The sequence below is a fragment of the Phialemonium atrogriseum genome (assembly GCF_030411735.1).
Source record: "Phialemonium atrogriseum strain 8032-3 unplaced genomic scaffold QBC33scaffold_6, whole genome shotgun sequence".
Lineage (NCBI taxonomy): Eukaryota > Fungi > Ascomycota > Sordariomycetes > Cephalothecales > Cephalothecaceae > Phialemonium > Phialemonium atrogriseum.
The window spans coordinates 851,941-867,309 of NW_026848143.1; the positions used below are offsets into that span (position 1 = coordinate 851,941).

General features: G+C 57.0%; 4 protein-coding genes across 4 annotated transcripts; 1 reads left to right on the forward strand and 3 right to left on the reverse strand.

Moving 5' to 3' along the window:
• Positions 1–512: 512 nt before the first annotated feature.
• On the reverse strand, positions 513–4,824 carry QBC33DRAFT_330402 (uncharacterized protein). The gene is made up of 2 exons (XM_060423663.1): positions 4,285–4,824; positions 513–4,212 (listed from the first exon to the last, which is right to left on the reverse strand). Exons 1-2 carry the CDS (start codon positions 4,413–4,415, stop codon positions 549–551), a joined length of 3,795 nt encoding a protein of 1,264 aa, XP_060285878.1. The 5' UTR covers positions 4,416–4,824; the 3' UTR covers positions 513–548.
• Positions 4,825–6,886, reverse strand: QBC33DRAFT_330401 (xylose isomerase-like protein). The gene is made up of 3 exons (XM_060423662.1): positions 6,394–6,886; positions 5,723–6,334; positions 4,825–5,655 (listed from the first exon to the last, which is right to left on the reverse strand). Exons 1-3 carry the CDS (start codon positions 6,737–6,739, stop codon positions 5,234–5,236), a joined length of 1,380 nt encoding a protein of 459 aa, XP_060285879.1. The 5' UTR covers positions 6,740–6,886; the 3' UTR covers positions 4,825–5,233.
• A 140-nt stretch (positions 6,887–7,026) lies between these two features.
• QBC33DRAFT_604781 (putative checkpoint serine threonine-protein kinase) lies at positions 7,027–11,001 on the reverse strand (the record flags this gene model as incomplete). Its single annotated transcript, XM_060432254.1, has 3 exons — positions 7,027–9,430; positions 9,483–9,831; positions 9,988–11,001. The coding sequence occupies 3 exons, from the start codon at positions 10,999–11,001 to the stop codon at positions 7,248–7,250; spliced, it is 3,546 nt and encodes a 1,181-aa protein (XP_060285880.1). The 3' UTR covers positions 7,027–7,247.
• Positions 11,002–12,181: 1,180 nt separating this feature from the next.
• Positions 12,182–15,013, forward strand: QBC33DRAFT_446993 (mitochondrial aminopeptidase 2; the record flags this gene model as incomplete). The annotated part of the gene is made up of 4 exons (XM_060424408.1): positions 12,182–12,432; positions 12,502–13,300; positions 13,360–14,472; positions 14,540–15,013. The coding sequence occupies 4 exons, from the start codon at positions 12,182–12,184 to the stop codon at positions 15,011–15,013; spliced, it is 2,637 nt and encodes an 878-aa protein (XP_060285881.1).
• Positions 15,014–15,369: the final 356 nt, after the last annotated feature.

Genomic DNA, 15,369 nt, shown 5'->3' on the forward strand with positions numbered 1-15,369 from the left:
GCAGTGATGGTTTCGGTCTGTAATAACCTAAACTTTGCTCAACGCTTCGGACCGAAGACTTCTACCGGATACCTGAATGGGCCTGACGTCATGAATGAGAGCCGACATCTGAACCGATGTGAATGCTCTCGTATTCGTCACTAGGAATCAAGACAGAGAGGTCGATCAAGCTGCTAGCAGGTTGTGATTATTAGCTAAGATGGGTATGTAGAGTCTAGCAGAATCTCCAATCTGTCCGCCAGATGGAGTAAAGAAAAGACAGTTTCTGGTATCATATCTCAGACAACACAATCCCGTATATGTTTGTGTATGTCCCTCATCGCTATCCAAAACCCATTCGCTGTCCGTGGCACCAGCGAAACCCCAAGACAAAAAGAAAAAATCAAATAGAAGGGGTTCTCAGTCTGTTGAAGCTCGTCCAGGAGGCACGTATCCAAAACCCCCCCATGTCTGTCTATCATCCTGGCATATCCTGAAAATACCCGGGTACGAAAGACCCCTTCTCCCCCTCAAAACCAAAACAAAAGAAACATGCAAGAGACCCAAAATCACATAACAACACACTTCTTATCTCTCACCTCCGACCGACCACCCCCACCCCCCCCGGACCTCGCACTCGCGGTAGTGACGTCCGTCCAAGCAGCGCTGCTCGCAGCGTCGTAGTCGGCGCGCTCCCTCTGCCTATTATTGTTCTTCCGCTGCCGCTTGCTGCTCTTGCGCCGTCCCGACCAGCCGCGCCGCTTCGCGTCGGCAATGTTCTTGGCCGCGCTGCGCTCCGCCCGCGACTGCCTCCTGTTCAGGCTCGGCACCCGCACGGCCCCCTGCTGCTGCTGCTGCTCCGGCGGGACGAGGTAGCCAGCCAAGCCCGAGCCCGAGCCCGAGCCCGAGCCAGAGGCGGTGCTGTAGATGGTGGTGTCGAGCCGCTCGGCGGGGGGCGGTCGGAGGACCGCCGCCTGTGCGGTGGCGCGCGCGTGGCGCGGCACGGGGGCGAGGATCTGGGTCTCGGCGCGGCGGCCCGAGGTGCGACGGCCGGGCGGGTCGAATGCCCCCGAGACGCCCTTTGGCGTGCTGATGATCAGCGGTGTGTCTTCCACTGGAGGGGGCGGCTCGCGGCGCGGGCGTGGCTGGTGGGGTCCCGGGGCGGGATGGTGCAGGTGGTCTTGTTGCGGCCCCGGCTCGGCCTGCGCCTGCGGAGCTTGCTGCTGCGGCTGTTGAGATTGTTGCTGCGATGGCGCTGATTGCTGGTATGATTGGCTGGGAGTGTATTCAGCGCTGGTCCGGTTGCCGACCGGGACACGCTGGAGTTGGAAGCTGCCCGAGACTCTGTGTGCGGGTTGGTCTGTTGGGCTGTTCAGGCTAGCAGGTTGTTCTGCTCTCGGAGCTGGTGGCAGGGACTGCTCAAATAGTTGGTTCCCACTGAAATTGGTGGGCGGAGCGGAATACGGGTAGCCTGTAGGCAACATAGCGGAGGAGGCTCCAGGACCTGGTGGTTGTGTGGGCCATGTATTGGTTTTTGAGATGCGCTTAGGTTCGGGAACGGTTCCATACAGTGTTGAAATGCCGCCGCTCAGCATTGCGGAGGGGATATCAAAGTCGAGGACCGGCACGCGACTAGATTGCGGCAGCGCATTCACGGTTTGGATGCGAGGAACGGCCGGGAAAGTTCGCTGACTCAGACCCGGGGACACAGGCGAGACATGACTGGCTCCATGACTGGCTCCATGACTTCCCTCAGTTGTGCTGCCGCTCACTGTTCTAGTATCACTAGGAATCCTCGCAGGCGCAGCATGAGATAACCTGCTGGGAGAACCAGGCGGAGAGACATCGTAAATGTTTTCGCCATCGAGGTAACGTGATTGGCTCGACACAGGCCGTGGAACCTCACTAGAACGTGATGTCGGCAAGGACATGTCACTCGGCACCCTTCGATGCTGGGAGACAGGTTGCGATAACGGCGGGAGCCCTCGCTGATCGGGTGCAGCGGTCTGGCTCCTCCCTGGCTGCTGCCATGACGCAGGCGGCTGCGGAGGTGGTGGCTGTTGGACGGGAGCTTGGAGGTCCCGATTCGCGCCAGGCGGGATTTGCGGGACGGGGGGAACGGGCGGGACGGGCGGAGCCGCCGTCGCTGCATGGCGCAGGAACACAGGCACATCGCCAGGGTCGTCTTTCTGGTACGGGGGCGGTGGCGGAACCCAGTTATCTGCGTCGCTTTCGTGCGGATGCTCGGCACGGCCATCGGCACGGCGGTACTGGACGTGGCCGGCGGCTGCGGCCGACGGGTGAAGGCGGCGGTTCACGGCCACCGCGGTGGCAGCGCGGCGTAGCGTAGGTCCCGAGCGAGGACTGGCATGTGCGTAGGGGGCATCCAATGCCTCTTGCTCCTCGATAATGGACTGCGTTTCCGTCTCTTCGCTGATGCTGTCCTGCTGTTCAGTTCTTCTGGGTAGAGGCCCGACGCGGCGGGGGACTAAAGGATCATGTTCGGCTTCGCCTTCCGCCCGACTCGAGGAAGGCTGCGAGGGCAGAGGTGGAGCCCGGTTCGCAGTCGTCGTGGCAGCTCGAATAACCGCGCTGCGGCCCTTTCTATTCTGCGCGACGGTCCTCCTCCGCACAATCGCCACTTCGGTATCAATGTCACGACGTTCTTCCTCCAGGGTCTCCGGTTCCCTCGTGCCAACCTCTATCGTGACCTTGATAGTCTTGCCATCTTCCAATCCGTAATCGAAATCAATGAGCGTGATCCTGCCTCCGTCGACGAAGTCGATTCCATCTTCCTCCGTTATCAGCTTGGGCGGCATAACGCCACGAGCGGCAGCAACGAGCCGCTCCTTGAGGGAAGAAGCGCCGAAGTCGGTGACCCATTTCACCGTGTTGACCCCGTCGAGCTCGGCAATCTTGCGGCCTCCGACAAAAGTGTTTCGGAACTTATCGCACAGTATCTGCCATTGAGGGACCCTCGCCGCCTCGTGACTCTCCTGCGATCTCGGCGAAGATCGTATGGAGGGGCCGCTGTTACGGCGGTTCAGGCCCCCGGTTGAGGACCCGCTGTCGCTGCTCCCAGCATTCGAGCCCTCGGGAACAGCATCCAGATCCTCCGGGACGCCATAGAGCCAGACCTCATTGCCTTGGAAGCCGGCGGACACAAGTTCACCGTTGTACGAGGCAGCAGGCAGGGTGCAGGGTATGAGCTTGGTTTGCGACGTGGAACTGGGAATCGGCCCAGTAAAGTATGTCGTTCCGTTGCGCAAGTCGTCAATGCGGACTGCTCGGAAAGTCTCAAAGCTGCGATCGTACGTAAAAGTCCAGGCTGCCTCGTCGTAACGCCCGTTCTGGAGCAGGACTGCATGGCTGCAGTCTCGGCTGGTATTGGGGAACAATATAGATGTCGTCCACAGTGCGCTGATGTTGTCGTCGGCCATGTGACTCCCCGGATCGTAGTATGGCGCCGTCAGAATAACCGTATTCGGATGCGACGAGTGGGCGGTCGTGCCCAAGATCTGGGTCCCGTCGAAAGAGAAAGCCAACGAGTCGACGGCATCGCACTTTACGGCGCGCCTGTCGGTGGAAATAGCGGTGGCGGCAAGGGAGGAGACTTCGATCCCGCCCGCGTATGCTGAGGCCAGAACAGAGCAGCAAGGCGAGAGCGCGAGGGCCCTCGGGCTGTTGTCGAGGATGACGGACTGGGACCGTTTCGGCGGGGATTCTTTCAGGTCGTAGACGTCAACTTGCATCTCGGTCAGGAGGACCACAAGCGTGGTGCCCTCGTCGTTGATGCATGTCGCCGCCGGGCGTCGCAATATCTTCAGCTCCCTCTTCACCTCTATTTCTGCCCCTCGAACGTCGATGACATAGATTCGAGACGAGTTGTAGGCTAGCAGATGGTGTCCCTTTGGCGATGCACTGAACTGTATCCCTTCTCCGCCCGGACAGGACGACGAGCTGATCGAGTTGGATATGAGTTTGATGACGGTCTGCTTCGGTCGCAGGTAGGCCTCGAACAGGTTCCTCTTCACTTCCTTAGCAAACAAGCGCCGGAGTTCGGGCAGCCTGTCCTCGTCGGAGGTGGCAGGGGATGCTTTGTGACTAGCGGCATAGGAAGGGCACTGGGACAAGTGGTATGCGTAGAGATGGGCCTGCTGCGACACGCTTCTCCATTTCGAGTTGAGCAACACGAGCGACGCGAAGCCATTCGGATCGGTGGCTTCGAGAATCCTGCCCGGATACGCTAGGAGTCAGTCGGCGCGCTACCATTTCCTCCGCGGTCACCGAGATTGATGGACTTACTGCTGGATGATCTCATCGGGTAGCCTCTCGAATGCCGACGGCACTGGAGGGATGTCGGGCATGACGATGGGCCGCTTCTCGATGGACGAGCGTCGGCCCTCGTCAGGGTCCGAGGTCGCGGTTTCCAGCATTTCCAAAGGGCTCTGCGTAGAGCACCTTAACGGGAACGCTATGGCGACAGCAAATCGACAGAGATGGGAGTTGACATGATCTGTTGCTCGTCCCCTTTTTTTCCTCTCAGGCGACTGGGATCGGTCAGACGGGGGGGGGCCAGCAGTCAGCGGCGGGCAACAAATGGTGTTGGATGGTGCGGCGACGTATCAACGGCCACGAATTGTGAGGCGGAGTATTGCATCAGTTACTTCGGGGCTACGCGGCGACTCTCGCATTGGTCAATATTTGGTCAGCCACTAGAATTGGGTTAAGCAACTGCCTGTTTTAATATTGTCACGGTTCCAGGCGATGCGCTTCAATCCTCTGGGATCCAGGGGCCTATTCGCACGTGGGAGGCCGAGCTGAATGGGGCGGAGAGAGCTCAGCGCAAATGGGGCAATTCCAGCCCAGAGATCAGCTTCATGCAAATTTGGTGCGGCCGCTCAGTGGCGTATTCCTCCCTAACCTTGCCCAGCTGGGATAGAAGCCAAGATCGGGCCTCGACTCTTCCAATGGGTAGCCTTCCAAGTTCCCATCTGTTGGCCCACCAAGGATGAACTGATCACCGGATTTTCAGTGCGTTTTGCTATTTCCAAGGTTGCAAGTTAGAAGTCGCCCCCTCATGCAAACAAAGAGGGCCCAATTCCTTGTTCCTGTTTCGTGCTTGCGCTCGGCGCTAGCGGAAGATCAATACGGTAAGACGTGAGTGCTATTTTTGTCCATTTTGCTCGCCCACCTCTAAAATGAATTCAAACGGGATATAATCTGACGTTTCCCCCAGCTGCAATTCAGACAATCAATCGCTCTCGCCAGAGTCCAGATCGGATGCCTTGGATTTCTTCCGCCCTTTCCTTTTGGCCTTGGTAGCTCTCTTCTTCGCATCTTTCTCTGTCTTCCTGTCAACCTGATCCTGGATTCTTTCCCGCTCAGTAGCGCCCTTGGCCTGGAGATCCTGCTCCTTGGCCTGGAACTCGACGGACTCGGGATCCATGCCGATCAAACTCTCCAGTAGCTTGATCTCGTCTGCCCAGATCTGCTTGTTCTCAAAGGTTTTCCCGTCAGGACCCTTTGAATCTATCGGTGTCTCGAGAACCATTGGTAGGTGCTGGAACGGCTCGTAGTTCATGATGCTATGGAAGGCTCGCAGGCCAAGGAATCCAGTACCAATGTTAGCATGGAGGTCGCGATGCGAGGCCAACGGTGCCTTGCTATCATTTACTACAGTCGCGTCAGTCAATTCTTGGTTATCCATCGCAGAAAGTTGCGAGACAGGAACGGTGCGTACAGTGGAAAGCCTTGAGATAGGTCAGTCCGACAATTTCATCAAACGTCCGCATCGTTTCGGCGAAGGCTTCTGGAGTACGCATATCGTACCCCGCGGCAAAGGCGTGGCAGGTATCGATGCATACTCCGACTCGACTCTTGTCCTCGACCTGGCTGATGATGTCTCGAAGCTCCTCAAACTTGGAGCCAATGACGTTGCCGCTGCCACACATGTTCTCGACCACGGTGATGGCCGTCTTCGTAGCCCTGTGTGATCTGTTCAATTGCGCTGCTATCCTGGCAATGGCCGCCTCCTTCGTATCGCCTCCCGTCGATCCGGGGTGGAAGTTGTAGAGCCCGATGCCAAGCGCCTCACATCTTTGGAGGTCGTCGACGAAGTTATTGTATGCCTGGTCTGCTTTCGCAGGTTCTGCTTGTGCCAGGTTCACCAGATAAGAGCCGTGCGGTAAGATATGTTTAGCGGCATCGAAATTGTGCAGCTTCAGGTTAGAGTGGAAGTCGTCCCGATGCTCATCGGCCAGCGGCGGACTCTCCCACTTCCTCTGGGACTTTAGGAAGACAGCAAAGGCATTTGCGCCAATGTTGACGGCGTTTTGTACAGAGTTGTGGACACCTGGAGCGAGCCAGTCAGCTTCCCATATGCATTAAGAGAAAGGCCAGGACGAGACAAACCGCCAGCACCACTGACGTGTGCCCCAATGTACATCGCCCTCTTCATCGACGTAATTACCGTCCTCGCAGCCAGCGGCATGTTTTCTTCCTCCTTCTCAGCCTTGGTTTTGCGCCTCTTGGCTGCGGGTTTCTTGGTCTCCGCAGGGAACTCCTCGATTTTGACCTCAGCGCCCCCGGCCGACTTCCGCTTGGTAACGGTTCTCTTTTCAACCTCCACCTTGACCTCGACGGGCGTGGCCTTCTTTCCGGACTTGCCTATGGCCTTGATAGAGCTGGTCTCCTCGATGAGGCTTAGCTCCACCGGGGACGACTTTGCCTTGGCCTTTCGAGGCAATTGGCGGACCATGGTGCGCAGAGGGTTAGCGCAAAGACAGATCAATCGCTTCGGTAGATTTCGATACCATTTACGACGAAACCGATGTTTGCTGACGTTGCGAAGAAATCATTATCAAGTAGGTAGGTTAGCATGGTTAGTAGCTTGAAAGTCGAGAACAGCCCGAGTCCCCGCAAGGAACAGGGGGCACGCGTCGCAGCAAAGTGCATGGGCCAATTTTAACGCGCTGCCACATGACCACCCAGAGCACCACAAAGTAGGTGGCATAAGGATCCCAAGTTTGTAGACTTTCTGATCTCCTCATGATGATTCGCACTGAAAATCAGGGGTATTTTAGGTATGTAGGTACCTGCCTATGCTACGTGCAAAGATAGGACTGAAAACGGAGATTGGGAAACCTCAAGCCAATGTCCCAACTCCGACACCCTCCTATGTTCATTAAAGCCACCGTATAGCCCATGCCAAAGGCCCCCAGACGAATGCAAGACAAAAGAAAATAGGAAGGAAAAGAGAGACGCAATCATCTCCTCCCCGTCGCCCAAGCCTCCACCTTGCCCATCAGGGCCCTCAGCCCGACGCCCCTCTCGCAATTGGCCTCGAGCCAGCCCTCCATGCGCTCCCTCACCCTCCTCATCGACCTCAGCACCGGCATCCTGGCGCCGTCCTCCGCCTCGACGAACGCGCCCGGGTTAAGCAGCACGTCGAAGCACTCTGCCCAGATCTCCGTCTGCCAGTACCTCTTGAGGCTCTCTCGGATCCGGTATCTCCGCCCGCCCGCCGTGCCGAGCCCGCCCGTGTCGCACCGCACCGTCTCGATGTACTTACCGAACAGCAGGCAGTGCACCGTGCCCGCGAGCCCGTGGTAGTCGACCTGCCACGTCCACGGCCGGCCCTCGCGCATCTCGGCGCAGTCCTGCCCCGACGTCTTCCAGTCTGCGATGAACTGCACCTCGGGCCCAAAGCACCGCATGTCGATGCCCCGCCCAAAGTCGATGAGCGCCACCCCGCGGGCCCCCCAGCCACCCGCCCCCAACCGACTCCACTGCGGCGACAGGTCGCGGTCGTGCCCGTGTCCGTGCTCTCCCTGCTGCTGGTCGATCCGGAGCAGGCAGTTGTCGGCCTTGAGGTCGCCGTGCAGGATCTGCTTCGTGTGGAGGGCCTCGACGGTGCGGAGGAGCTCGATCGAGAAGAACATGGCCAGCTGCTCGTCCATGACGCCCGACGCGTCGGCGCGGAAGAGGTTGACCACGTCGAGGAGCGTCCCGTGCGGGTGGTGCGGGAGGAAGAGGAAGCCCTCGTCCTGGTAGAGGTGCATCTCCAGCGCCGTCGAGAGCGACGCCGCCGCCCGGTGCTGGGGGCCGAGGCGGCTGTGCACGAGGCGCATCATGTGGAACTCCCACGGCGACGGCGGCTCTTCCATCTTGAGGGCTTCGAGGGCGCTTCGCCGGTTGTGTGCAGTTGCAAAGGCCCCTTTGCCCATGGCTGCCGGGATGTCCTCTTGATCCTCCGGCTCTTCGTGAGAAGAGTTCTCCACAAGATAGACGGGAGCGAAAGCGCCTGCCCCAAGCTCTTTCTTGACCGTGTATTGCGTTGTCGTGTCGGGGAACTCTATCACAAACGAGGTGCTGAAGTTGCTCGTCCGGTCTGTGCTGTTCCTGTTATGCTTCGATAGAGCCTTGGAAAACTTGCGAATCTCTGCCCCCTTCCCGTACAGCTCATTCCGGTGGTCGTAGAAGCCTTCATAGGCGCTCAGTGGCGGCTGCATGGCCTCGAGGATCGTCGTCCGGACACCGTCGTCCATGGGGTTGCACTGGGGGTCGTTGATGATGGGCCCCTTCGGTGCTGCTTTTACTGCCAGAGGCTTCGGCGCGGCAGGCTTCGGCTTCTGAAGGAGTGGTTGAGCAATCTTCCTTGGCGGGAGCTCGTCGTTCACCACTTCCCTCAGCGGACTGCTGAGAGGCTCGAGTTCGAGACTATCCTCCTCTGCCACCGATGAAATAGCATTCTCACCCCTCTTGCATGGGGTCTTGGGGTGGAGGCCGTCGTCGTCGGCCTCTATATCGAGGGAGGATTCGGTCCTTTCCGTGATGGGCGTCATGAAGGGGAGCCGGTTGTTAGCCACCTCGACTGGATCCCTATACGACCTCATGGGCGGGACGTAGTCCTCAGGCGGGATGGGCACGAACGACGTGCGTGTCTTGGAAATGGACCCCATTGTTACTGGTGTCAAGACCTCGTCGTCTTCTTCTTGATCCTCGGCTGCTTCGGATACCACAGTTGATGCCTCGGGATCTGCCACCTCACTTCTGTCTGAAGATTGTGTGTCGATGTGGTCCTCGTCGCCCAAAACGTCAGGAATATGTTTTCGGGCGGTGAAATCTGACCATTCGCTGACACTTTTCACGTCCGAAGTCTCCTCGTCAAGTTCATTTTCCACCACTTCTTCGTCACCTGCCTCGCTAGTTGAGATGTTCCTTGTGGTCCCAGTGCTTTCTGCTCCGCTGGTGTAATTGGTATAATCATCCGTCTCATAATCGTCGTCGTCTGCGCTTTCCTCTTCCCTCTGAGCTTCCGTCTTGAGAGGCTGGTTGAAGATCTCATATATGTCGTCTGTTGCGGCCTTGGTATGCAAGGTCATCGTCGGCTCAGCTGCGTTCCGCTTCCGGAGTTTTGGACCGGAAGGCGAGTCCAGCTTTGCTTTGACTGCGGGCCTGTCAGCTGGAGCACCGTCGGGTGAGAGACATGTAGCACTCACTGATCTGTGTCTCATTTATCTCCGTCACCTTCTTTTTCTTGGCCTTGCCCTCACGGGGTAAGATCGGAGCACCATTCTCGTCAAGCATGACAACATCGCTATGCACGATAAGCTTCTCAGAGAGGCTATCGGCAAGGATGTCGACTTCCAGGGGGTTGTTCTCGTCCTGCGCAATGTAATCCTGCTCAACCGCCTCGTCATCGTCCCATGCCCGATCCAACCAGCCGCGGTTGGCCGCCCATATCTCCTCAAAGCTCAGCTCCGTCCCAGGTTCCTCCGGCGTGGGATAGATGGCACTCAGGTCAACGAACACGCGCTCCCTCTTTCCATTATGTGGATTCACAATCACCTGGTGTTTGGAGTGGTGGATAGGAATGTGTGACTCGGATAATTGTTTAAGTAAAGACTGATAATACATATACGCCAAGCGACCAATTGATTAGTCCTGTAATGATCAACATGTGTTTTTTGAGGAAGGGGGAATAGAAAAAAGTCGTGGGCTTACCGTATCCCTGAACACCGCCATCTTCGGAGCGCTGCTCTTCTTCCCTCCCGCCTTGAGGGTCTCCCCTACCCACGGCCGGGCCTCCACCACATTCTCTTTCTTACGGTCAGCCAGCGACCCGATGTTCTCCCACCCCTTTGCCCCGGCAGCCGCACCCGACGGTATGGCCGGGGGGGCTGCATCCGCATCCGAAAAGATCGTGAGCTTAGACCTCCCCGGTTTCGAGGACTGACCCCCAACGCCGTGGTTCGGTCGGGGAGCCTGGGGATCCCGTGCCGCGGCGGCAGCGGCAGCGGCAGCGGCGTAGGGGTCGATCTTGGCAGCTAGGGCGGGCCGAACCGTCGGCAGGGCCGGGGACGAAGGGCTGGCGTCGTCGTCCTCCCCGTCCGGGTTCTGCTGCGCGCGGCGCTGCTCAAACTCGCCAAACTTGCGGATCAGCCTCTGCGCGGGCCGGGCCTCGCGCTCGATGCCGAGCTTGTACACCTCCTCGGCCTGGGCCCAGCGGCCGGCGCCCTCGAGCCAGGCCGCGTATTCCTCGTAGAAGAGGGCGAGCGTCTCGCCGATGCCGTGGCGCGCGAGGTACAGGAACGTCTCGCGCGGCGCGTCCGAGAAGAACTGGATGTAGTAGAGCCAGAGCTTCAGGTACCTGGGGTCGTTCTTGTACTGCGGCGAGCTGACGAACGCCTTGGTGGCGCGCTCGAGCTGCGTGTGCAGCTGGGACTGGGGCGTGGCCTGTGCGGAAGGGTACGCGTCGAGCGTCCACCTCACGTATCTGTCGAAGACATCGAGCGGGTCGTCGGACTCGGCAATGTTCACGATTTCTGCCTCGTACTCTGCGCGAATGCAGTCGTTGATGTTCTTTGTGTCTGAAGGTGTGGGCGTCGAGAGTTGGTGAAGTGGCGACGGTGAGAAGAGCTCGGCGAGCTTCTTTGCTGACCTTCCGCTCGGAAGAGACTGGATGTTCTCTTTGTGGCTCTCAATAACATCAAAATTGATCAAGTCCTCGGAGCCCATGGCTGCTGAATGTGTCGGCCGAGTTGCGACCGGCTTTCCGTAGAACACGAATCCCAAGCCGAACGGCTGATACTAGTTGCCAGCTCACGGGCAGTTTGTTGGGGTGGGTGTGTGGAAGCAGAGGAACATTTCTTTTTCTGCAAGTCGAAGAAATGTAATTGTGTGAGTGTTGATTGTTTTCATTATCCTTCATTGATTGGTGATTAGATATGGTTACCCATAGCAACACGGGGTCATGCACAGGCCATCTACAACTACCCCGCGGCACCGCCGTTGGGAAAGCCTACCAGATGAGATGACTCCATACGTACACATACCAGCTAGAATACTTTGCCCTTCCGATAAGCCTTATGTCATAATAAAGCAAGCCTCATTCCATTATCATACGCACAATAGATTTTTGGCTGCATGTTTGATTGACTCTTCTTTGGCATAGGTCCATGGATAACTCCGGCATGCTCATCCCCTTGCATTGCGCAGGACCAACAACCAACGCCGCATTCAGTAGTGCACTGGAATTTGAAAAAGTTCCGTATCATGTAAAATATTCATTGGCTTCCTTATCCGGCCTCGCTCAAACGCACCGTCGATATTCATCGAAGCTTTACGATGCGTTTGGTAGGTAGTGAGGCCTGCGAATGGGGCACCTGCCAAAAGGGGGTTAACGCGGGGAGCCAAGCAAAGTATTAATCCACAGCAAAGGCAAACTGGCAACTCATCTGCATTCGGGCAAGGCGCCACTGCTGCGCTTACATCACATATCCGTCCGTAGGTAGCAAACGTAAGATATACGTGCCTACCTACCTAAACTACCTATAAAAGACACTTGTCTGCTTCATTCTCACACTCATTTGGTCATGTTGTTTCGTTCCAGCCCTTCCATCGGTTCTGCTTGCCGAAGATTATCCACCTCCGTTGCGCGTCCAACCTCAAACTCGAAGCCGTTGTCAAACAGAGTCTTGCAGAATTTTGCATTGCAGTAGGAGAAAGCCCACGAGACAACCCCCCATTCCGTCCATTGCCTTAACCTGATTACCCCACACACAGGAAACCCTCTTCGAGAAGACTCTATTCTGCGATTGTCTCCTGTCCACCTTCCCGCCACAGACCTGCGACCTATTTGCGATCAATTCGTCCCCGTGCCGTACCCGCCCGCTATTGCTCCTACCGACGGAACAATATGTGCAGGACTCAAGCAGGAGCCGACATGTCAGGCGGGGTCAACAACATCCACGGCCGGGAGCTGCTTCCGAGCAACGTCATCCCCCGACACTACGACCTCACCTTGGAACCCGACTTTGCGAATCTGACCTTTGACGGAACTGTCATTATCGATCTCGATGTTGCCGATGACTCCAAATCCATTTCCCTACACACACTCGAGTTGGACATCCACAATGCCAAGATCACCTCGGGTGGGCAGACCGTCAGGTCAGTTACCCCTCCCCTCGTCCACCCATATTCCCTTCGATGAACCAGAACCTAACAGGCCGGTATTAGCTCGTCCCCCAAGATCACATACATTGAGTCCACTCAGGCCACCAAGCTCGATTTCGACAATGCCATCCCCAAAGGCAGCAAGGCCCAGTTGGAGATCAAGTTCACCGGCCAACTTAACGACAAGATGGCGGGGTTCTACAGGTCAACATACAAGAAAGCCGATGGCACTGACGGCATAATGGCGGTCTCCCAGATGGAGCCGACTGATGCGCGCCGGGCGTTCCCTTGCTTTGACGAACCATCCCTCAAGGCCAAGTTCACCGTCACTCTCATTGCCGACAAGAACTTGACTTGCCTCAGCAACATGGATGTCGCCAGCGAGACCGAAGTTGGGTCCAAGACGGCCGTCAAGTTCAACGAGTCGCCACTGATGTCCACCTACCTTGTTGCGTTTATCGTTGGCGAGCTCAACTACATTGAGAGTAACGACTTCCGAGTGCCCGTCCGTGTCTACGCACCCCCAGGCCAGGACATCGAACATGGCCGCTTTTCTCTGGATTTGGCAGCCAAGACGTTGGCATTCTACGAGAAGGTGTTCGGCATCGACTTCCCGCTCCCAAAGATGGACCAAGTTGCCATCCCCGACTTTGCCCAGGGCGCCATGGAGAATTGGGGTCTGGTCACCTATCGAGTCGTCGATCTCCTTCTCGACGAGAAGGTTAGCGGTGCAGCGACGAAGGAGCGGGTCGCCGAGGTCGTCCAGCACGAGCTTGCACACCAGTGGTTTGGCAACCTCGTCACCATGGACTGGTGGGATGGCCTGTGGCTCAACGAAGGCTTCGCCACTTGGGCTTCCTGGGTTCGTAACTATCCCGACAGATGGGCCCATGGTTCTACTAACGCGCCGTCTTCTTTTAGTATTCCTGCAACGTCTTCTATCCGGAGTGGAAGGTCTGGGAGAGTTACGTGACGGACAATCTCCAGAGGGCACTCGCGCTTGATTCGCTTCGAAGCAGTCACCCGATCGAGGTCCCTGTGAAGAAGGCTGATGAGATCAACCAGATCTTTGATGCTATTTCTTACTCGAAGGGCTCGTGTGTGTTGCGGATGATTTCCACCTATCTAGGGGAGGAAACCTTCTTGGAAGGCGTTCGCCAATATCTCAAGAAGCACGCCTACGGAAACACCGAGACTGGTGACCTGTGGGCGGCTCTGAGTGATGCAAGCGGCAAGAAGGTGGACGACGTCATGACCGTGTGGACCAAACATATCGGGTTCCCGGTCGTTACTGTCACGGAAAACAACGACAATTCTATCCACTTGAAGCAAAACCGCTTCTTGCGGACCGGCGATGCCAAGCCGGAAGAGGACGAAGTTCTCTACCCCGTGTTCCTTGGCCTCCGGACGAAGGATGGAGTAAACGAGAATCTGGCGCTTGATCAGCGGGAGGGGAACTTCAAGGTGCCGAGCATGGACTTCTTCAAGCTGAATGCTAACCACACCGGACTGTACCGGACTGCTTACTCCCCACAGAGGCTGGAGAAGCTGGGAGAGGCTGCGAAGAGCGGGCTCCTTACGGTCGAGGACAGAGCAGGAATGATTGCCGATGCCGGAGCGTTGGCTGTCTCGGGATATCAGAAGACCTCGGGGGTTCTCAGCCTGTTAAAGGGGCTCGATTCCGAAACCGAGTTCGTTGTGTGGAGTGAGATCATATCACGAATCGCTTCCGTTCAGACCGCTTGGATGTTCGAAGACAAGTCGACCCGAGATGGGCTGGAGGCTTTCCAGCGTGAACTCGTGAGCGCGAGGGCACACAAGCTGGGCTGGGAATTCTCGGACAAGGACGGCCACATCGAGCAGCAGTTCAAGGCCTTGCTGTTCGGGAGTGCGGGGCTTTGCGGTGATGAAACCATCATCAAGGCCGCCAAGGATATGTTCGGAAAGTTCATGGCAGGAGACAAGTCGGCGATCCACCCAAACATCCGGGGCAGCGTATTCGGCATGGCTCTGAAGTATGGTGGCAAGGACGAGGTAGGTTTCTTATTTCAGACCAGTATACCTTTGGGAGCTCAGAGGCTAACTAACCTTCCCCCCTTAGTACGAGTCTATCCTCAACTTCTACCGTACCTCCACCAACAGCGATGAGCGCAACACTGCGCTGCGCTCCTTGGGACGAGCCAAGGATCCGGAACTGATCAAGAGGACACTGGGGATGCTCCTGTCCAGCGAGGTGAAGGATCAGGATATATACATGCCTGCAGCAGGGCTTCGCAGCCACACCGAAGGCATTGAGGCTCTCTTTGACTGGATGGCCGAAAACTGGGATGAGCTTGTTGTGAAGCTCCCACCAGCTCTATCCATGCTTGGCACCATGGTGACGATTCTCACCTCGGGCTTCACTACCAAGGAACAGCTCAGCAAGGTTGAGACCTTCTTCGAGGGCAAGAGCACGACCGGGTTCGACCAATCTTTGGCTCAGAGCCTAGATGGCATTCGGTCCAAGGTCTCCTGGCTGGAGCGGGACAGGGCAGATGTGGCCACCTGGTTAAAGCAGAATGGGTATACTTCATAATGCTAGAGGTAGAGCCTGATAGACGAGGGATCAATTTGTGTGCCTCATAAGGTGAATCTGCCATGGGCAGCACAGTTGATCCCCATGTGAGTTTGAATCTCTAGAAGATACACTCAATCAACCAACAATGTATGATATGTGTGATGTGAAGAGCAGCCGTGTTTTCTTTCAGAGCCCGCCTGTTTAGCCCATCTTAACGTCCTACTCCCCAACTCAACTCCTGAACCGTTAGCCGTCCCTGTCCCCTCGACAGTCTGTTAGGACCCCTTCAATACACAATACCGCGATTGCCATGAAAATTACCCCAATGCTGGTTGCCAGCTGTGACATGACCAGAGTACTTGATGGCTATTCTG